The 22,575-nt window shown below is 43.9% G+C and overlaps 1 protein-coding gene across 15 annotated transcripts in view; it reads left to right on the top strand.

Annotated features, from left to right (window-relative positions):
- DAB1 (DAB1, reelin adaptor protein) overlaps positions 1-22,575 on the top strand; it is a 771,943-nt gene that overhangs the window by 657,954 nt on the left and 91,414 nt on the right. For all 15 annotated transcript variants that reach the window (XM_019531498.1, XM_019531499.1, XM_019531509.1 and 12 more), the window contains one exon: positions 6,389-6,487. In XM_019531498.1, coding sequence (XP_019387043.1) covers positions 6,389-6,487 — 99 coding nt within the window. The remainder of the gene's footprint in view (positions 1-6,388; positions 6,488-22,575) is intronic.

Genomic DNA, 22,575 nt, shown 5'->3' with positions numbered 1-22,575 from the left:
ATATTCAGTGTTGGCTTTCTAAACAAAGTCCTGCTGTACACAATGGTGTTGTTAATCAACATTAACTACTGAAATCACTAGAGTTATGCTGAAATAAAACTGGAGTTGGGAATTGACACACCAGATGAAAAAGCTAACCTCTTTAACAATTTCTTTGCCTCCATCTTTATGAGCAGGAACTGGCTCCAGGGGAGGCACTGCCAGGCCCAGGGTCAGTGAGGACCTAGTCGGGGAACTTCTGGTGGGACTGGATGCATTCAGATCAGCAGGTCCTGACGATCTCCACTCCAGAGTGCTGAGGGAATTAGCTGAGGTCGTTGCGGGACCCCTGGCACACTCATGGTGCTCTGGTGAGGTGCTGGAGGAGTGGAAAAGGGCCAGTGTGGTCCCCGTTTTCAAAAAAGGGAGGAAGGAGGACCCAGGAAACTACAGGCCCATTAGTCTTACCTCAGGTTTGGGGAAGCTCTTTGAGAAAGTTATCCAGAAGCACATCTGTGAGGGACCAACAGGGGGGATTATGCTTAGGGGCAACCAACATGGGTTCATTTGAGGCAGGTCATGTCAGACCAACCTGGTGGCCTTCTACAACCAGGTCACACAATCCTTAGACACCGGTGTCACTGCGGACGTAGTCTTTCTGGCCTTTAGGAAGGCCTTCAACACTGTCTCTCACCCCATTTTTGTTAAAAAATTAGGCGACTGTGGTGTCAATGCCTACACAGTCAGCTGGGTCACAAATTGGCTGGAGGGCCGCACCCAGAGAGCGGTGGTGGATGGGTCTTTTTCAGCCCATCAGTGGGGTCCCCCAGGGTTCGGTCCTCAGGCCCACACTGTTCAACATCTTCATCAGTGACTTGGATGAGGGAGTGAAAAGCACCTTGTTCAAATTCACAGATGACACTAAGATGTGGGGAGAAGTGGGCACGCTGGAGGAGAGGGACAGGCTGCAACTAGATCTAAACAGGTCAGAGGGGTGGGTAGATGAGAATAGGATGGGTTACAATACTGACAAGTGCAAGGTGCTGCACCTAGGGAGGAAGAACCAACACCATACCTACAGGCTGGGGAACTCCCTTCTCGTCAGTGCAGAGGCAGAAAAGGACCTTGGTGTCATTATAGACTCCAAGGTGAACATGGGCTGCCAATGTGGGGACGCGGTCAGGAAGACTAACCGCACCTTGTCACGCATCCACAGATGCATCACAAGCAGATCCAAGGAGATGATCCTCCCCCTCTATGCAACATTGGTCAGGCTGCAGCTGGAGTACCACGTCCAGTTCTGGGCGCCGCTCTTCAGAAGGGATGGGACAACATGGAGAGGGTCCAGAGAAAGGCCACCTGCATGATCGGGGGGCAGTGGGACAGGCCCTGTGAGGGGAGGCTACGGGACCTGAACCAGTTCAGCCTCCACAAGAGAAGGCTGAGAGGGGATCTGGTGGCTGTCTGCAAACTGGCCAAGGGGGACCAGCAGGCTATGGGAGAGTCCCCGTTCCCCCGAGCACTACTGGGAGTAACAAGAAATAACAGCCATAAGTAGATTCAGACTAGACATCAGGAGGCGCTACTTCACAATCAGGGCGGCTAGGATCTGGAACCAACTTCCAAGGGAAGTTCTACCTGGGGGTCTTCAGAAAGAAGCTAGATAATCACCTAGCTGGGGTTGTTTGGCCCCAGCACTCTTTCCTGCCCATGGCAGGAGGTCGGACATGATGATCTGCTGAGGTGCCTTCCAAACCTACCAACTATGAAACTATGATTTGATGGGTGGCACATTTTTGGTTTTCATAGACAAAAACCCCAAGAAATAGTGCACACTATTTGCTAGGTTTGAAAGCACTTAATCTAGACTCAGGCTCCACCCTGAAAGGCTTTATAGATGAGGCAGACAGCATGCGGACCAGGGAAAAGAGATTGTTGGTGATGTAAAGCAGCACAGATGAACAGTGGTGTGCAATACACCTCTCGTGGTTCAGCAATTTATTTTTTTTTCCTTATGAATAATTTAAAAGAAAGGTATGAACATTTTGTAATGTGAAGGAATTAATCCATTTTAAAAGGAGGGTCCTTAATTTCTCAAAACAGCATCTGCCACAAAATTCTAATCTTACTCATCTGTCTGTGGTCCCTTTTCCATTCATTCCTTGGTTCCATCTGCCAACGAGCGATTTGGGAGACATATTGAGGTTATGAAGCTCGGCTGGCCTTTTTCTCTCTCTCTCATAGGAGTACCATTTCCATATCTGCATGATGCTTGATGCCTGTTAGCATAATGGAGAGACTTGCCTAAATAACGTTGTGAGATGACTAGAGCTATCAAGAACAGGTGGCCTCACAAATTCATATACTTGTCTTTGGAGCTAGTACTATGAGCTTTTACCATTTTCTGTGAGGAAATAACTCCTCTTCATTTTAATATTCATGTCCTTCTGTTGAAATGTTACCTTCCACATTTTGGTCAAGTTCCATTAGAGGCAGCTTGTTCTTATGATCTGTGGGGAACTTGGGAACTCGCAACTCCTGAATGTTAACACTGGTTCTGGCATTAATTTGCTGCATGGCATTGGATAAGTCACTGAAACTTTCCATGTCCCACTTTCCTATATGTAAAACGGGAATACAAATACTTACTGGTGTGACTATTATCAATTGGTTAATGTATGCAAAGCATTTTGAAGCGGCAAACAGTGACCAGATCTCAAAAAAATCATTAAAGAGCACATTGGGTAGAAGTTAGGTGCCTGAGCGATCCACAAGAACCCTGCCAATATAAGAGTCTGTAAGTACCTTGCATCCTGCTATTGCACATGTCCACAACGTCTGCCGTCTTGGCTGAGCAGCACATCTTGGCACCTATCTCTGCCAGAATCTATTTGGGGTTCACAAAGCAGGCACACCAATACTGAAGTCTTCTGAAGGGCCCAATCTGCTAAACATGCTTTGGGTGTCAGAGAAAATACTTGCACTAAGTGGGGAAAAAAGATTGCTTATCCTGTATATATAGTCTGTATACAATAATCTAGTGCAGAGGTTGCCAGCTGGGGGTACTTGAGATGGCCCCAGAGGGTACGCATGGTGGTGCAGGGATGCAGCAGCAGCACGGAGTGGTGAATGGTGCTGGCAGCCGTGTGTGAGCTCCCCCCCCCCCCCCTGCTGCCATTCACCACTCAGCACCACTGCCACATGCTGCTTTCCTGCCTCCCGCTATTGCCATTCACCACTCTGCCCTGCTGCTTCCTCGTGCCACCGTGTGCTGCCGACTGCGTCCAGCCTGCTGTCCCCCCACAGTCTGGAAGGGGGTACACTCCAGAAGGGGTACCTACCAGAAGGGCTACACTCCTTTAGAAAGGGTGAAAACCACTGATCTAGTAGTTTGAAGACTTGCCCAGGAAGTGGGAAGCTGGGTTTATAGACCCTCTTCTATCACCTCCCATATGACTATCCTGTTCCACCAGGATCAAGATTACATTTAGACTGTGGACATACTTCACCCCTTCCAATGGAGCTGTGCTACTGTGCAGCAAAAAATGCAAGATTCATGATATCAGTGGGTGAGCAAGCAAGAGAAGGCATGTGTAGTGTTGAGGGCATTCTCCCAGGGTAAGAGTGGTAGAGTCCTGGCTTCCTTTAATGACACTAAATTAGTCTGAATCGTAGGAAGTTAGTATTTCAAGAGACCTCAGGAGGTCATCTAGTCCAACCCCTTGCTCAAAGCAGGACCATCCCCAACTAGATCATCCCAGTCAAGGCTTTGTCTAGCCGGGTCTTAAAAACCTCCAATGATGGAGCTTTCCCACCTCTCTGGGGAACCTGTTCTAGTGCTTCACCACCATCCTAGTAAGACAATTCTTCCTAATGTTTAACCTAAACCTCCCTTGCTGCAACTTGAGCCCATTGCTCCTTGTTCTGTCATCTGCTGCCACTGAGAATAGTCCAGCTCCATCCTCCTTTGAACCTCCCTTCTGGTAGCTGAAGGCTGCTATTAAGTCCCCCCTCAGTCTTCTCTTCTGTAAACTAAATAAGGCCAGTTCCCTCAGTCTTTCCTCATAAGTCGTGTGCCCCAGCCCCCTCACCACTTTTGTTGCCCTCCGCTGGACTCTCTTCAATTCGTCCACCTCCCTTTTGTAGTGGGGGGCCAAAACTGAGCACAGGACTCCACATGTGGCTACACCAGTGCTGAATAGAGGGGAATAATCACTTCCCTTGATCTGCTGGCAACACACCTCCCAATGCAGCCCAGGATGCCGTTAGCCTTCTTGGCAACAAGGGCACACTGCTGGCTCATGTTCAGCTTATTGTTCACTGTGACCCCCGGGTCCTTTTCTGCAGAGCTGCAGCCCTTCCAGTCAGCCCCCAGCCTGTACTGGTGCATGGGCTTGTCCTGTCCTAAGTGCAGGACTTTGCCCTTGTCTTTGTTGAAGCTCGAGAGATTCCTTTTGGCCCAATCCTCCAATTTGTCTAAGTCACTCTGAATCCTAGCCCTACCCTCCAGTTGTCTGCTACTATTCCCCTGGTGACAGCTTGGTGTCATTTGAAGACTTGGTGAGGGTGCCTCTATGCCATCTTCCAGGTTGTTGATGAAGACATCGAACAAAACCAGCCCCAGGATCAACATCTGGAGTACTCCACTTGATACCAGCTGTCAACTAGACATCAAGCCATTAATTATTACTCTCTGAGCCTGAGGTTTTAGCCAGTTTTCTGTCAACCTTACAGTCCAGACTTCCTTAGCTTGCCTGCGAGAATGTTGTGGAAGACTGTATCAAAAGCCTTGCTAAAATCAAGGTACAGCACATCCACCAGTCTCCCCACATCCACAGAGCCAGTCACCTCATTGTAGAAGGCATCAGGTTAGTTCAGCATGACTTGCCCCTGCTGAATCCATGCTGACTGTTCCTAATCACCTCATTCCCCTCCATGTGCTTAGAAATGGATTTCTTGAGGATCTGCTCCATGATTTTTCCAGGGACTGAGGTGAGGCTCGCTGGTCTGTAATTCCCTGGATCCTCCTTCATCCCTTTCTTAAATATGGGCACAATGTTTGCCCTTTTCCAATCATCCAGGACCTCTCCTGATCATCATGAGTTTTCAAAGTTGATGGCCAATGGCTCTGCAGTCGTATCAGCCAACTCCTTCAGCACCCTTTGGTGCATGGTATCTGACCCCAAGAACTTGTACACGTCCAGCTTTTCTAAGTAGGCCCTAACCTGTTCTTTCACCACTGGGGGCTGCTCACCTCCTCCCCAAACTGTGCTGTCCAGTGCAGTAGTCTGGGACCTGACCTTACCTGTGAAGACTGAGGCAAAAAAGGCATTGAGCACTTCAGCTTTTTCTGTCACAAGGCTACCTCCCCCAGTCAGTAAAGGACCCACACTTCTTGGTACCCTTCACATCCCTTGCTCACTGCAACTCCAATTGCACTTTGGCCTTCCTAACTTCATTGCTGCATGCCCAAGCAGTGTTCTTATATTCTTCCCAACTTATATTGTCCAAGTTTCCACTTCTTATATGCTTCCCTTTTGTGATTTAGTTTACTGAAGAGTTTGCTGCTAAGCCAAGCTGGTCTTCTGCCATATTTGCTAGTCTTCCTGAGCACTGGGATGGTTTGTTCCTGCACTCTCAGTTAGGCTCCTTTGAAGTACAGCTGACTCTCCCGGACTCCTGTCCCCCGCAGTCTGGCCATCCCCCCTCGGTCTCCTCTCCCCCTCAGTCTGGTAGCACTTGTAAGTGTCAGAAGTACAACTTTAAGGAGAAATTGCTATGTGGGTCCCTGGTCATTTCTCACTGGCAGTAGTGTGCATAATACACAGGCAGCAAATGCACCCTCTGTGTGGCAGACTCCAGTTATAGGGTAAGCTTATGAAAGCAATCATCTCTTTTTTTTTCAGTCAGCACATTTGCAAGGGAGATTTTCAGAAATGAATGCCGGGTTTGCTCGTTCAAGATTGTTCTACTTCATAAAGGGGAGCACTAGTGGGGAGGTTTAGGTTTTTTCCCTTTTGTTTTTTAAAAAAAAAATAAACAGGAAAAAAAAACTTGAGGGAAATGCTTGCTAGAAATCATGGGTTACCATTATTAGCTCAAATAATAACAAGTTGTAGGGAGCATTAACCAACCCAGAGAATGGTGTAGGGCTTTGTACTGAACTGGGTATGCACACTACTGCCGCTGAGAAATGACCAGAGAGTTCAGTTGACCTGGGCTGAGGAGCATGAGAAAAATGAGTAAAAAAGAGTGGCAGTATCCCTGGATCAGGCTTCACATTGTGCCTTCACAGAGTAATGAAGAGTCTGTGTTCAGCTTTGCTACCAAAGCCCATTTCATGGTATACTTACCAGAAAGCAAAACTAAAAAAACGATGAAACCAACACAACCATTTTTGTCTCTGCAGGGAATTGTTGCTGCCGCTCGTTCAAAAGGAGAACATAAACAGAAAATCTTTCTAACCGTCTCCTTTGGAGGAATCAAAATCTTTGATGAAAAGACAGGAGTAAGTAAAGTAATCATGTGATGGAACAAAATTGAGTCTCTTGATGGATGTTTCCTTAAATGCTTTTCCTAGTTGGGCAGTAATATCAGACTAACATGGGAATATATAAAGCATCTGACAAACTTGATAAAGCATTACCATATATCAAAGCAAGCAGTTAGTTGACTCAGTTGCAGTGACATTACACTATAGTTCCTTACAGAGCCTGTTCTGGAATACCCCCGTGAATCTGCTTACATGAGCAATGTTACTCATGAGCACAGATGTTCGCAGGATTTCATCCATAGTTTGTTACACTGGAGGGATGCGTTCTTTTAGTTTAAGCTCATGTTGATACATTGTGAGGAGGGGAAGAGGAACTTTATATCACTTAATGCGTTTTAGAGAGAATCAATAATTAGCTGTTTGCAGTTCAAATTTAACCTACTTTGGAATTGCTAAAATATAATGGAAACAAGAGCTATCAATTTGCTTGAGGAAAATAACTCTGGTTGTTCTGGTGCAGATAGAAGATGTCTTCCATTATCCTCATTGTTTGATACTAATTGATATTTTTGTATAACACAATTTCCTAGTTGTACAGAGTGGTGGTTGAGTGTTTTACGGGGAAGATGAGAAAGCATAAGGCACCTCTTAAAAAAATGTTCCGATATAAAGTGAAATATTAACCCTTGTCAGTGAGTTGGGAATCATTGGATACATCTACACATGCGCTTAACTGCACAGTAGAGTAATTTGCTGTAGGTAGCGTCACAGTCTATATGTGCGATGGTATTAGGCCGCAGTGACCTAATTAACTCAGCCGTATGATAATACTTCTGGGTCAGTACTTTGTTACAGTGGAGAAAATAGCTGTGCCTAGATGCACATGCAGATGCTAACCTGGGAATAAATTAGGCCTAGGCAGCAGGGTGCCAGGCCCCTGCCTGCCGTCTAGCCACACAACTCCGCTCTTTGGGCACTTTTGTGCCTCAGCCAGCCCCTGCACTGCCTGAGGCCCGGCGCTGACCCCCCAAGCCTGCTGCTAGCCCAGGGCTGCTCCGCCCTGGCTCAAACTACTGTAGTCCTGGGCACACATGTAGACATTACACCCAGGAGATGTTAACTCTGGTGCAAACTATACCAGAGTTTATCATGCCACACTAACTGAATGTATAGATACACTCATTATGTAAAAAATATCCTATCAAACAAAATCATTTAAAAGTAAGAATATGGATAACTTTGAAAGTATTAAGGAGCTATTTTAATAGCAAATGATGTGTTCTGGATCCCTCTGGTAATCACAGAGGGATAAAACCAGGGCTGTTGCCTAGCTTGGAATAGCAGGTTGAGGCCTGGGGAGTTTCCAGTAGGGAAAAGCAAAAATGAATCTTCATCCCAACAGATGCTAGCCATGGAGCCTCTCATGGAGTCTTCTCCAGCCAAGTTGTTGGAGTAAGCTCTGCAGTGCATATAATGGTAAAAGCATTGATAGAAGCATGAAAAGATATTTGGAAGTGTTGGTTCCCTAATCTACCCTGTCCCCAACAATACTTGCTCCATACATGCTGCCATGCATCATCTCTGCACCAAGCTGTTACCTCTTTCCTGTTGAGGATACAAGCCTGCACAACCCTGCCAAATCTTCCATAGGTGAGAGTCTCCATAACTGTGGAATCTAGAATGGGATTTGCCTGAGGATGTCTTGGCTTTTTTCCTAAAAGGTTTTCTAAGATCCATAACTCCAGGTGGTCAAAATCACACTAACCTTCTTGTGTGATATTCTTAGTTACTACAGTGAGATGTACTAATTGAAATTTTTTTCAAGTTTGCAATAGCCATAAACAGTTTTTGTGACATTTTTCTGCTAGCAGTAATTTGTATTGTATATTAGGAATGGGAGTGTATAATTAAAAGATATTTAAAAGTTTGGGGTAGTCTGATTGGTTTTCAAAAGCTAAAGATTAAAGGCTGTTCCATCAGCATCTAGTACAGTAAGTCACAGGTGATATCCTTGTCTTGTGCTATTTCTGCCTCAGCAGCATCATATTTGATGATTTTATTTTTTATTTTTTTACCTAGGCAAAATACAACACTACCCAGATATAATACATAAAATACTGGCAAACTGATTTTGATCCTAATTAAGAAGATCTTTATTGCAGTTTAAGCTCTGTCTTGAATTCTAAAAGGCTTTTCATTTTAATCTTTTTAAAGTTTAACTATTTAATGTGATTCCAGAAATAAAGCCATGCTGATGATAGATGAAATTATCTTTACTACTTAATTTATGTGATCAGATAATCAATGTAATTGCGCTTGCTAGTATATAACATAAATAGTTTGTAATAAAAAAGCCATTCGTATGCACATAAAAGCAACATGCACACTGTGTACACAGGAAGAAGCCACGTTTAAAGAGCACTATTAAGGTTGCAGAGTTCAGCACTCAGCAGGCAGGAAATGCCCAAGTTAAGACCGCTTGTAAAACTTTGATTCAGCCTTTTTGTGCATAGGCATAATGCACTTTTTAATTAGTCGATCACATACTATGATTCTTGTAGAACTTTTGCCTCATTCCCTGAACAGAATATACAGTGATCATTTATTGAGCGATGTTATACAGCATTATAAAGCACTGTATGGCCACATCCAGGTGAGTGCGGTGCCACAGACCTGTCTGCAGCACCACACATGCAAGTGTTCCTCATGCTACTACTTTGTAGTGCAGGGTGTTTTCTTGACCCTGGGAGATCCTGGGGTAAAAAAGCCACGCCAAAAAAAACCCATGGGGTGGTGCATGTAGTGGCAGCGCATGCTGCCCAAAACTGGGGCCTGGCTGGCTGGAGCCATGCTCTAGCTGCCAGCCAGGCTCCATGCTGCAGGAGCACCATGGCTGCAGCTCCCTGAGGCCCCCAGGACCTCAGGTAAGGAAGGTGGGGACAGCACAGTTGCTAGCCCCAGCCTACCCTCCCCCAGGGTAATCTGCTGCATGCCAGAGTGTGCATGGCACAGGCATTTCCCAGGCACAAGTAGCAGTGGCACAAGTTGTGCTGCTCCTACTACCTGTTCCTGGAAAAACACATGTTCCCACTTACGGGGACACGGTCTATATGTTCAAACACATCATTCCATTTGTAGCTTAGCACTTCTAGAAATGAGATCCTAGAGCCTCAAGTTGGATATCCAGAGTATGAAGAATACAGAATTGGTTATCTCTTAAGGAAAGTTTGATTTAATTCCCTTACCCAGCGTTGCATAGAACGGTGGGGCACAGCAGGGATAGAACCTAATTCTCCTGGGCTTAATTTCCTTGCTTTACGCTGTTGCTGCCTTACTCCTCCAGCGGTATGTTGCCTTATTCACTATGCTCCTCTAAGCAAACAGTGAAATTGAACTCGAAACGAAACAGTGCTGTTTTGCACAACCCTACTGTCATCACTACCCTCTCTTCTTTCCTTAATCTCACTGGTTCCTAGTCCCCCAGCTCAATGACTGGTGCCACCAGTGACTGGTTCCCCCATGGCTGATCACTGAGTCCGGGGGGCCCCCTTGAATGCTTCCTGGTGGACCTGGAAGTAGACTGAAAGTACTTCCGGACCACTTCTGGGTTCTATGCCAATCTCACTCAACTCCTTATACCAGTTTCTCCCTTGTCTCTTCAGACCCAGGCACTGCCCCTTCTTCAGAGGATCCTTGTTCCAGTCTACTCCCACTAGCACACTTGCACCCTGGTAGGGCACTTACCCTCTTTTTATTCCGATCAAGTGACCCCCTGCTCCGCACCCTACAGAAGCTGTCATTGGGGTCACAGGAGAGGCAGGTGCTCTATTCTCAGGTCAGTGGTCAGCCCCAACTCAAGGAACACAGAGTTGTACTTACCGAGAATATATATACATACCATACTCCCAGGCTGGAGTATGTTCAGTGTTTGTATAATCTTCTAAAAGAATTTAACTGCTGAAATGAAAGATGTTTCTAATGAACATATGCAAGCTGTTATTTTTTTCAAAGGCTTTTAACACGATCCGTTTTGGGTAGGTTTTCATGGGGAAGTTGTCGGAGACATCCTTGACATAAAGGGCAGTTGCTTGCTAAATTTGAAATCCCTGCTTCAAAGCATGAGGATGCTACTGCTTTTCAAGCAAATGTCAGCAGAATATTTTAACATGGGAAAAACAACATATTTGTTCCCAAGCCTCTTTCTTGAAAACAGCTGAACCATATTGGCTGAAATTAAAAAAAAAAAAAAAAAAAAGCCTGAGGTAAAGACTCCACATGGAAAATTTCTGTCTGAAGGGCTGGAATTTGGTAATGTTATAAGCAACTGAAAAGAGGGTTTTATAATGGAAGGCAGGACTGTTCAACTTGGGTGTGTGCGACTGGGGGTACAATATGTGGGCTGCACTGGTGGCACAGAGCCTCTGGCCCACCTCTGGGTGGGTTATGCCAGCAGCATACAGCGCCCCTGCCACGTGGGCTCTGTTGGTGGCACATGCCCCCCCGCCCCCCACCAGCTGTACAGGCAGGGCACAGATTCTTGGGCCTTCCCCTGCCATGTGGCAGCAGAGGAGTCAGTCAGCATGACTGCCAGGTAGGGCTTTGCGAAGCTTCGGTCCCTGATTCAGTTGGGCAGAGATTCGGCCCAATTTGGTGGCTGAATCTCCAAATCTGAATCAAATCAAAGGACCCTTTAATCTCTCCAAATCGAATCGGAACCCTCCAAATTGATTCGGAGAGATTTGGAAAGATTTGAAGATTTGGACATAGACACAGCTTTAAATGTTTTTTCTTTATACCTCTAGGTAGCAGGTGGCTCGTGAATGCTGCAGTGCTGGGGCACATGAAGTGTCCCACAGAAGCGGGGGCGCTCCCCAACATGTTCGGCAGCAGACCTGGGAGCGGACCAGAAGCACTTGCGGATCCACTGGAGAGCATGCTGGGGTGCTTCACTGCACTACCCCCGGCTCAGTGACTGGTGCCTCCTAGGTCTGGGGGGGGCACCTGGGGCCCCGCCACAGCTGATTGCTGAGCCAGGGGGGCACAAGAGGGCCCCCCTGAATGCTCCCTGGTGGACCCGGAAGTAGACCAGAAGTACTTTCAATCCACTTCTGGGTTCTCCACCAATCACGTGGAGGGCCCCCCCACACTCCTGTGGGACGCTCCATGCATCTCAGCATCACAGCATTCATGAGCCGCACCTACCTCGAGGTCTGTAGAAAAAACTTTTAAAGCTGTGTCTATGTCCGAATCGCTGGTTCTCCAAATTGGCATCAAATCTTCAGATTCTGCTTCCGCCGAATTGAATCGAGGACAGTGATCCAAATCAACGAATCGCATCACTGTCCCTGATTCAGGCCAAATCCAAATCCGAATCAAGCCACAAACATTTGCCAAAAGGAGTCATTTTTCCTGAGTTTGTTTTTTCACATCCATCTCCCCCAGCTCTTCCCCTGTAAAAAGATGGGCCTCCCTATTTATTTGCCTGGTCTCTTGGTTCTTTCTCATTGTTTCACAAGTTTTTCTTCTCCAAAATGTCCATCCTTAGTTTTTAATTATCAGCTCGTGTTGTTATTGCACTCACTGAACAGCAGATCTAATCTCTTGTAAGAGAGACAAAATATTTGCCCAAAAAAAGGGGAAAAAAAAGAGGAGGCTTCTGCATGTTTAGGATCTTGTTGGCTAATATTGGATTTTAATTTATCATAATAAAAAATCAATTTGTAGCTCAAAACCAGCAATTTTTTTTTAAATTGGCACTGTCATAGTTGAGTCCATGCAGATGATTTAGAGGAACTGTTCCATAATTCATTACAGATGAAGGTCTGTATTTGGGTTACTATTAGAAATATTGCATGTAATTTTTTTCCTCTGCTTTATTGCTGACTTTATTATGGTCCTGACCTAATATTCATCAAAGAATATTGATTTTAATAACACTACTATTCCAGCAATGTGGAATTCTGCCCTCTAAATAATCTTATCCCTTGGGGGGGGGTGAGCGAAGGCAGTGTCATGTGTGACACGTTCCCCTCACCATCAAAAAAATAAGAGAAAAATTTGCAATTAGATTGTGCAGTAAATGTGAGATAATTTAATGCACCTGTAGCTTGGTGGAAAAAATTCTATAAATAACACTAATAATAATTCTCTGCTATCCCTTACTGGACTATCCTAAATGGACCTTCTCCTATCATTTTTCAGTTACTTGTTGCTGGGTAGCATGTGCTGCTTCAGAAGGCCCTATCCTCTGTTGGTACGTGCATAGGCTTTTAGCTCCTGGAGGAACATGTAAAGTGAGTGGAACGCTGAAATATTCCCTAGGCCTCTGTAAGAGAAAATCCTGCAATAAAATAACAATGCAGCCCAACTAATAAATTCAATTCAATTAATTTTTAGGGACAGGTTCTGTTTGGCTCCTACCCCACTACCCAGCATGACAAAGGGCATGTTCCTGGCAGGCAGGTCCTTCTATTGTTGGGATGCCCATCATCTGCAGCATAACACAGACCTGCATTTAGCTTGTTGACTTAAATGCCCCCAAGTGAACTACTGTCCTGAGAGCCTTACAACTTTCTGTGATTCTTGTGCCACACACCACTGGCCATTTCTCTCTGTCCTCTGCTGCCCAAACTGGAGCTGGAGAGAAGGGGCAGCATGGGAGTGGGGATGGTTGATGGAAGGGTGAGGTGGTCCCCTAGCTTTATTTCAGCACCCCTTATCTTGGACCTCTCCTGGGGCTTGTGCAATGCTTGCCCGTGCATCTTTACATTATGGCTGAAAGGTAATAAAAACCCTGTGCCCCTTTCAGATTCTTCCTGTTCTGCAGGGTCAATACCACTGAATGGTAAGGACCTGGAAAACAAGCAAACAAAAAAAAAGCAACTCACCTTACACTTGGATACTAGAAGTTAAAAGAGCTTGCACCCTTTGTAACGTATTTACAACTATTATTCTTAGTCATCCAGATCAGGTGTTATTGGATATGCATAATTAATTGGGCCTCCATAAACTGACCAGGATCTTATTCCATTGTTTATTCCAATAGTAATGCTTGCTTATTGAAGGTTACTTTCCAAGAATTTGTGCTTGTTTTTATAATACTTTTATCAAAATCATTTACAAGCTTTCGTCCTCTTTTTTATTCAGTGAGATATGATGTGCTCTTTTTACACTGCAGGTTTCCCATTTATGTCACTGGACTATCCATACATATAGGGACCGAACTGTACTAAGATTGACCATATGATTTTTGAGGTGTGAATTATACATTTAAGTCCTACTTTGTTCTCTTTGCCCTGCTTTGTGCTTTCCATGCAAATTGCTTGAAATGGCTGCAGCATATATTTCTGAATCTAACAGCTGCTCTCATGGGGGAAAAAAAAATATATATATATATATATATTTGGATTCTGTCATCCTTCAAAACTTGTGATAGGCTAAATATCCATACTGAATTTGTTTGTGAGCAACCTCTGAATGAGCTCATTGTTGCCCAAGATGGGATGTTTTAAGCTATTTAATCAGTTTTTCTTATTCTGTCATTGAAAACATGAATTTCACAAGTATTATTTATTCCATAATCTTGCAGGAATAATTAGCCCCCCTGAGTCTCTTTGCATGTTCATCTCTGAGATCCAGATGTGAACTCTAGCACTTGGGGACAGCTTGTGGATATGTACCATTTCCTGGAATACTTTGGGAATATAAACTCATGAGCAGGTTATGATAATACATGCATCTAGCAGTTTCATTTCTGACAGAGCATTTTTATCTTTTATAAATGAAATCCTTAGCTTTTTTGTTTAGGCCAGCCATCTGAACATAAGGAAGAAGGAAGAAAGCCGCTTTGCCTAGAATGTGAATGATATACTCTATTTATTCTCAGTTCCCTTATTTATCCCTTTATCAAATTTCTTTCACCCTGATGAAGAATAATCACAAAAGCTTACTGCCTCCCATACCCAACCGTGCCACCTGTTTTACAGGAAAGGGACTGTTCTGTGCAAGGGTGATGCAAGCAGGTCCTCTCTGATTACTCTCTCCTGTTACGTTTTGCATAGAGAAATCCATGTTTTCGTGGCTGACGGTAGCACCGAGAATGCTTCATTTGCGTCTTAATTGCAATACACCGATAAACGTGGACATACATGTCTGCCTCCCTCTCTGCCTTTGAATGTGCTTGAATACATATGCCCTTCTGTTTGGGGGGCACACTACACTCACTAACTTCTTGACTCCTCATTTCAGTTGAGTTTATATTCTGGCCCTGGATGGCCAATTCTGTCTCTTATGTCCTTATGCTGCACTTTTCATCATGGCATCAGAGCTCTGCTGGCTAGAAATTGTGCTTCCTGTACAAGTGTATATAAAGTGTATGTGCTGTGGCTGCTGCAAAGCATTCCAGAGCACAGTTTGAGGCGAGTTTTATGCTGACAACCCCAATATTTACTTGCCGTTTCCTGCAGATTTGAATGATAGCATAATTATGCTGGTAATCTGCCAAAGGATAGCTAAAATTGGCTGAGACAAAATTCCAGCAAGATTAAAGTTCTCATTATTGGCGCAAGATACTTCTTTTCTAATGTCCCCAAGGTGCCTCTTGCCTTTACTGGAAATGTGTTGGACCTGGCATTCTTGACCAGAAAATTAGTTATCATTATGGATCTTTGTTTGTTCTTTGAAACTCAGATGTTTGCAGCAACGAGCCATTTGCCTATCAATTCTTATGTCCCTCGCTGCTGAACTGAACGCTTCAGAACAGCCATCACATAGCTAAAAATATAAATTAAAAAGAAATCCCCTTCTCTGTCTTGCATAACTCTACCTTTCACAGTCAGCAGGAAGAACAGTTTGATTAATCTGCACAGTTTTTCTTTGCACACGCACATGCCCGAGAGTTGCTTATGATCACTGTCTGAAGCTCCTCTCATTTATTCCATCTTAAACCCTCTCTAGCCTGGCTTCTGCCCCTTGCAGTCCCCTGAAGCTGTTCTTGCCAGTCTCCAGTGATCTCTTCTTCACCACATCACAGAACCAGTGCTCCATTGTCATTGAACTATCACTGCTTCAGCAGAGACCATCCCAGCCCTTCTTGAATCTTACTGACTTTTCCTTGTTCTCTGATTTCTCCCTGGTGAACACTGCCCCTCCAGCTTTCAGAGGAGGTTTCTCGGGGACCCGCTCTTTGTCCCTTTCTGTATTTTATCACAGGGTTAGCTTGTCCACAACTACAAACTGAACTGCCATCTCTGCTCCAGACCTGTCCCTTTCTGTCAAAACTAAAATATCCTTTTGTCTCTGATATTTTCTTGGGATGACTGGCTGTCAGCTGGAGTGCAGCATAACTAAAACAGGACTCTCCATCCTCTCCCCTAAAGCTTTCCTACTGCTTCCTGTCCTGATGACTGCAGACATCACCACCACTTTGCTTATCACTGAGGTCTGTAATGTGGGGGTCATTTTCAGTGCTGGCTTCTCTAGATCATCATGTGCTTAAATTTTGCAGATTCTTTTTCTATAAGATTGCTGAGATGCAACCTTTCTCATCCATTCACTGAGCTAACACTTTTGTCCAGGCTCAAATCATATTGTGCCTCAACTACTGCAACATCCATGTCTCGTCCGTTTTTCTGTTCAGTACTTTTGAGCTTTCTCTTGGTGGCTGACATTTTTCATTTTTCCTTTCTGTTCATTGATTATAATATCTAGATACAAACATTTATACTTAGATATGGAATAAATGTATCTCCTCAATGTTTGTGGAATGCATGCCCTAAAAACTCTTTACTGTTATGTACTTTTTACTCATGGTCCTTTCTGTACTTACACTAACACACAGTACAAATAATATTTGAACTTTTACACTGCTAGCTCTTTAAAGAGAAATGACCCTAGTACCCATATTAATGATCATAACTCATTTCTAGTTGGCCTTCCAACTTGTACATTGAAGTTTAGATGAATCAAAATGCTGCAAAGGGATTTAGTATAGGTAAAAAGACAATATACAGTTCATTACAGAAATGTGAAGTTCTGTGATATGGACCCAAATTTAAATATTCATATATTATTTTCAGACCCTTCAAAGTCTGAATATATTTGTCCCTAGGGTTTTGATTCAGGCCATAATTATGTTTTCCCTTAGAATTCAAATACACATCTAGACTGGATTTCAAAAGCCCCTCCCACCCAGTTTGGAAATATTCTGATCTGGAATTGTGGACTAGGCCATTCTGTAATTACTAGCCAATTGGCCATCAAGAATGACAGGGGGGGCGAGGAGGGAGGAGCAGGGACAGAGGTCTGTTCCCCCTGCGTTTCAGGTCAGGGTCCGTTTCCCTTCCCTCCCTTTGGGTCCAGGTCCATTCCCTCACTCCCCCTCTTTAGGTCTGGGCCCGTTGCCCCTGCTTCTCATATGGTTGGGCAAAGGGGACATCATTCTCCCCTTGTACTTGGCCTTGGTGAGGCCGCAGCTGGAGTACTGCGTCCAGTTCTGGGTGCCGCACTTCAAGAGGGATGTGGACAACATGGAGAGCATCCAGAGGACGCCACTGGCATGATCAGGGGCAGCGGGGCAGGCCCTGCAAGGAGCGGCTATGGGACCTGAACCTGTTCAGCCTCCACAAGAGAAGTGGCCTGTTACAAACTAGTCAGGGGGGACCAGCATGCATTGGGGGAGTCCCTGTTCCCCCTGAGCACTGCCAGGAGTGACCAGGAATAATGGTCACAAGCTGGCTGAGGGTAGATTCAGGCTAAACATCAGGAGGCGCTACTTCACTGTCAGGGTGGCTAGGATCTGGAACCAACTTCCAAGAGAAGTGGTGCTGGCTTTACCCTAGGGATCTTTAAGAGGTGAGTAGGGGCACCTTGACTGACTGGCCTGAGACCTTTGGCCTACAGAAGCCAAAGGTCCCCATGATTGGGGGCCACAGCTAATGGGCAAAGGGGACGGTTGAGCCAACTGCCTGAGATGCCATCTGCAAGGCTTGGGCCGTGGTATAGGGGTAGAATGGAGCCACAGATAACCCCCCCTCAATATTGGGGTGTAAAATGGGCAGCCTCCTGCTTTAATTGACAAACTTAATTAATTAACAACAAGGCATGGCAGGCAAGAAGGTGGGCAGTTGGCCTAGAACACGTGGGCGGGGCATTGGTAGGTCTGCCCCGAGAAGGCCCACCTGTTACAATGACCTAAGAAAAATTGTTTTCTCATTATGGGAAAGATGTGAGTGTGTGTGTATGAAGCGTTTAAGGTTAAAAATGGCAAAAGTGAAAGGGAACACATTTGAATCTACATAAAGGTTTATGTAGGTATGAATTGCATTTCAAACACTTTGCTTGCTTTGCCATAGGCATTACAAAACAGAAATTATAACTTCACAGCATGCGCTGATCTGATACCCCTGCAACACTTGCAGAATGTTTTGAGTTACCAAAATTGAAATGACCCAAGAGAACTTGTCAGTTTCACTGTAATTTTCAGTGGAGAACAAGGGGGTTTTTTTTCTTTGTTTGATTTTTAAAATGTAGTATAATTTTGGTTGCTTTTGTTTAGAATTTCATATTTATGTTAAAGTATAATTTTCTATATTTTGCCCATACCATTTAATACTGAATATGTACCACTATATTTAATATTCTGTTATATTATTAATGGAATATACCACTATATTTAATATTCTATTATATTATTAAGTAAACATTAGACGAAACAAAATAATATTATCAAAATAATTTGGTCAATATTTCTACATAGAAATAGTCTGAGGAATATTAATTTCATGTGAAATTTAGAATTTTCAGATTTTTATTCTGAATTAGAATGTGATTGTGTGTGAGTGAGTGTGTGTGTGTGTGTGTGTGTGTTTGTTAGAATGCTCCATAGAACAGAAATGTTATTTCCAACCACCTCTTGATATGCATCTTAGCACTTCTGGAACCCTACCTACTATCCAAAATTGGAAATAACTGAAACCTTCCCTTTCTCAAGTTTCCTCTTGTTCTGCAACCAGTGGGATCCTTTTATACAGACATGAGAAGAAACTCTTTCTAGCAATCTCTAAGAGCATACAAATGAAATTAAAGATATGAGCAGCTGATACTGCATTTGTGCCTTAAGAAAAAATTCCCAAAGCAACAAATAGGTTGCGTACACACATTCAAATAATCAGGGAGGATTCTCCCAGGTTTGTTCTCCTGCTAGAAAAACTTACCTGGAACCACATATACAGACATTCAAATTCTGAGAACCTGAAAAATTGAGAGCTTGTACAGCTGGAAAAGGGGGAGTGAGGGAACTATGCACAAGTCTTAGTATGTTCTGCAGGCTCCCTTCGTCTGCTTGGAAACAGATAACAGCAGTTCATAGGGCAGCCGTCATTGGCTCACCCAGACTGCCCATGGCCAGCCTGTTTCCCTGAAGCACAGTGTGAGGATTGGAAAGCCAAGTGTTGTGCTCCCCATTGTAGCAGCAGAGTCCAACAAGGGACACATCATCTCCCAGGGTGGGAGGATGATGGTGGGGCAAATGTGGGAGTACTGCATTCTCTTCTGAGAGAATCCATGGCACGCACAGATGAACTTGCCTGGGAGTGATTTAACCTCAGTTGTTCGCAGGTTATTTTTCTCCTAGAGCAACAATTTTTACTTTGAGATAAAAAGCCTGAATATTTGTACACATGTGGTTGTAGAAACTCTCCCAGGATAAACTGAATATCTGCACAAGACCTATGTTTTTTTAAAGCAATATTGGCCACTCTTCTGGCAGGTGTGCCACAAATTAGTCCTACACCTTCCCTGAGTGCCACTCAGTACTTCTCCTCTGCCCAATCTTGTGCTCTGCTTTCTGCTCCCTTCTCAGCCTGCTGCTTGTTCTGCCCTGTGCTCCCTGTCTGATCTGCTGCTCTGCTTTCTGCTTCCTGCCCTATGTGCCCCTGTGATATCTGTTCCCTCCCTGATCTGCCACATGTCACACACAGGTCTAGGTCTGTGGATAAAAGCCAAAAGTCAGTGTGAGGAAGATGTCTTGTTATAACTGGAAATTACTTATATTTTCATGGTTGTCAAATGAAGAAATTACTGATGGATATCTTGGTACAAGTGCAGAGCAAGTGATTTGAAAGAAATGTGTGTGTATGTGTGTGTGTGTATAAAGAAATGTTGTAATATATGAACTAATATAAAATACCCTCAGGGCACAAACTTTGCTGGAGAAGAAATATTAGTAGTTAACAGGTAGTAGCATGAATCGGGTGATATATGATATCCTGAATAGACTTCACTTTGACAGCTCAGCATTGACAATCAGATTCTGGTTTGCTATAAACTGGCATTGCTCTTTTGAACTCAGGGGAGCTGCAGCGGTATAAACCAGATGAAGACATTGACCTATATGGAGTATACCAGACTGAATGCTGATGCATTGGCCCTCAAAATTGTTTCATTAAGTGCAAGTATTGGGCTGTGTCTTTCCCTCTATACTTACACCATAGTGAGCACCTGATGTTATGAATACAGAGCTAGTGTTGCTTATTATTTATAGGTAGAGCATTACTGTGTCAGCACTAGAGCAAGCAGTCAGACTTTAATAAATAGGTCGCTTAAAACACAATTTGGGGACCAATTTACTAAATGCTCAAAGTAAAATCTTGTATTTCAAGTGAATTTTTTCTTGTTTAACCAGCTCCTCAGCTGGCAGAAATAAGCACACGTCCATTGACAGCAGTAGAGCTACACTGATTTATGGCACCTAAGGATATGATCTTCTGAATCCAATTTGCGAACTCCAAAAATACGTAGTTGTTTTTTTCCGGACTACAACTAACATCCTCTTTCTACCCAGGTTAACATATTATACACAGTGAAAGTTTTCACGCCAGTTGCCACCACAAGCAGAATTGTAATGGCTGAATTTCAAACTACTTGGAAAAGGACTGAGCTGTAGAAGTGCAAACCTATATTACAGCAAGCCATCTGAAAACCGGTCATTTTTCTGGTAGAAAAAACTTTGCAGGTGCCATAACAAAGACTTCTGTCCTTCTTTGAAATCCTCAGTTACTTTCTGTTCCAGATATCTGTGAAGCATTATGCCTCACGTTGCCAATGATTTTGCTTCTGTTCAGTGCTTTTTATATGGTAGGCTGTTCTGCAATATTCTGTTTGCCCTGGTAAGAGCAAGGCTACCAGCAAGACTTCTGAATTTATTCACTAATTCTTAGTCTGTTTAACTTCTCCTGTTGCTGACGTCAAATGCAGGGGAGGTGGAAAATCCCAGATATTGGTGTAATGGGTTAGGAAAAAAAATGAGAGGTTATAGTTTTAAAATTGTGTTCTTCTGCAATCCCTTGCAGTTGAGGATGATTTTCTTCCATTCATGTCTTATCTGTGGGTCTGGAGATGGCTGACAAGGGTGATCTAGGATCAGCAGACTATTGCGACTCAAGTGCACGTTTCCATGCGGGGTGGGTGGATCTGGATTCTTGATTTGGTCTGTGACCTGCTGTTTCTGCTGCTCCCACTTTTCCATCTCCTGTTGTCATCATACGTTTTCAAAGTACTGAGATCCTTGCAGCAGACTCTTTCTCCATTTCGGGCAGTCCTGAGCTGATGTCGATGTTGCCTTTTTTCAAGTTGGCCTTGAGGACATCCTTGAAGCTTTTTCTCTGCCCTCTTTGTGAGCATACTGTGACTTAGCTGGGAGAATAAAACTTGCTCTGGGAGCTGAAGTCAGATATCCAGATGTTGTGGCTGGCCCAGAGAAGTTGATGTTGGATGATCATGGCCTTGATGCTCGCGGTATTTGCTTGCAAGAGGACACTAATGATGTCTGTCTTCCCACTGGATTCAAAGGATCTTCTGCAGGCAGCATGGATGGTACTTCTCAATTACTTGAGGTTTCTCATCTGTGTTGTCCATGCCTCAGCTTCAAACAGTAAGGTGGGAATCACAGCTGCCTGCTAAACAATGAGCTTGGTTTTTGCTCTGATGTCTCAGTCTTTGAGCACCCATTTATTGGTTGATAGGTATGGATCTCTAGCAGCAGCAGAATCGGTGCATGATGTTCTGCCCCTGGATCTAAAATGTATCTGAAATTCCCTGGGATGTCAACAAGTTTGTCAGAAATTGGCTAAGAGGTAACAGGGAATGTCTTTCAAAGGTGAATTAATTCATTCTATTATTTAAACAATTTCCCTAAGGAGGGAAGAGAAGAGGAAGAACAGTGGCTATCACTAACTATTTGTGGTTGTATACAGCTGCCATACATGCAGTCTGTTTTTTCTTCTTCAGCTTGTTAAGGAATAACTCTGTGATACTAATAAATATATTCTTAATGTAAATGCAATTCTTGGCAAATGTTGTCTCATATACAGTAACCACTATAATCCTACCCTTTCCAACTATTTATAGAACTATAGGACTCAAATGGCACCCTCACCATTGGGTCCAGTCCTTTGTGTCCACAGATTTTACCATACACTTGTAATCTACATTTCAGCGTACCACATTTCCTAAAGTTGAGTTTTGTCTCACCCCCTCGCTTATCCTCATTGGTACCTGATGAGGCACTGCTAAATTGTGGAGTAAGGTGCTACTTGCCATGACACACCAATATCCCGCTCTGTGAAGTCCTTGGATCTTAACAATCTCTTTGCAGGACTGATGTCTAGTGAACTCAAGGCCCCTATATTATTTATTCATCCTTATTTGGTGGTCAACACATCCCAATACTGCATCTATCATCGTCTTCTCATTAAAGTCAGTGGCAGCCTTCCTGTTTTCTTTAACAAGAGCCATATCAAAAGACGAGGGTCAACCAAAACATTATCTCTATGTACCCCTAAACTTTTGGGAAAGAAACAGCAGGCTTTGAAACCTGAATTTTGTGAGTGGCTCTGGCTTCAGACCTGAATATCTCTGGTATTCAGACACTGGTATAAAATCCACATTTTGATTCTTGGACCTCTGTTTCTAGAAATACCGGGCTAGAAAACAACAGATTCAACAGTTTCATTGTGTCCTTTAATTATCCCAAATCTCTCCATTCCATCCTATGAATGATGCTGTAGGAGACCAAAGATTCTGCATACAATGGGAGATCGAAACCC

The sequence above is a fragment of the Crocodylus porosus genome, unplaced genomic scaffold, assembly GCF_001723895.1.
Source record: "Crocodylus porosus isolate Cpor-Errol unplaced genomic scaffold, CroPor_comp1, whole genome shotgun sequence".
In the NCBI taxonomy this organism is placed as follows: Eukaryota; Metazoa; Chordata; order Crocodylia; family Crocodylidae; genus Crocodylus; species Crocodylus porosus.
Note: the sequence above shows the minus strand (reverse complement) of the source record. Positions and strands in the feature narration are given on the sequence as shown.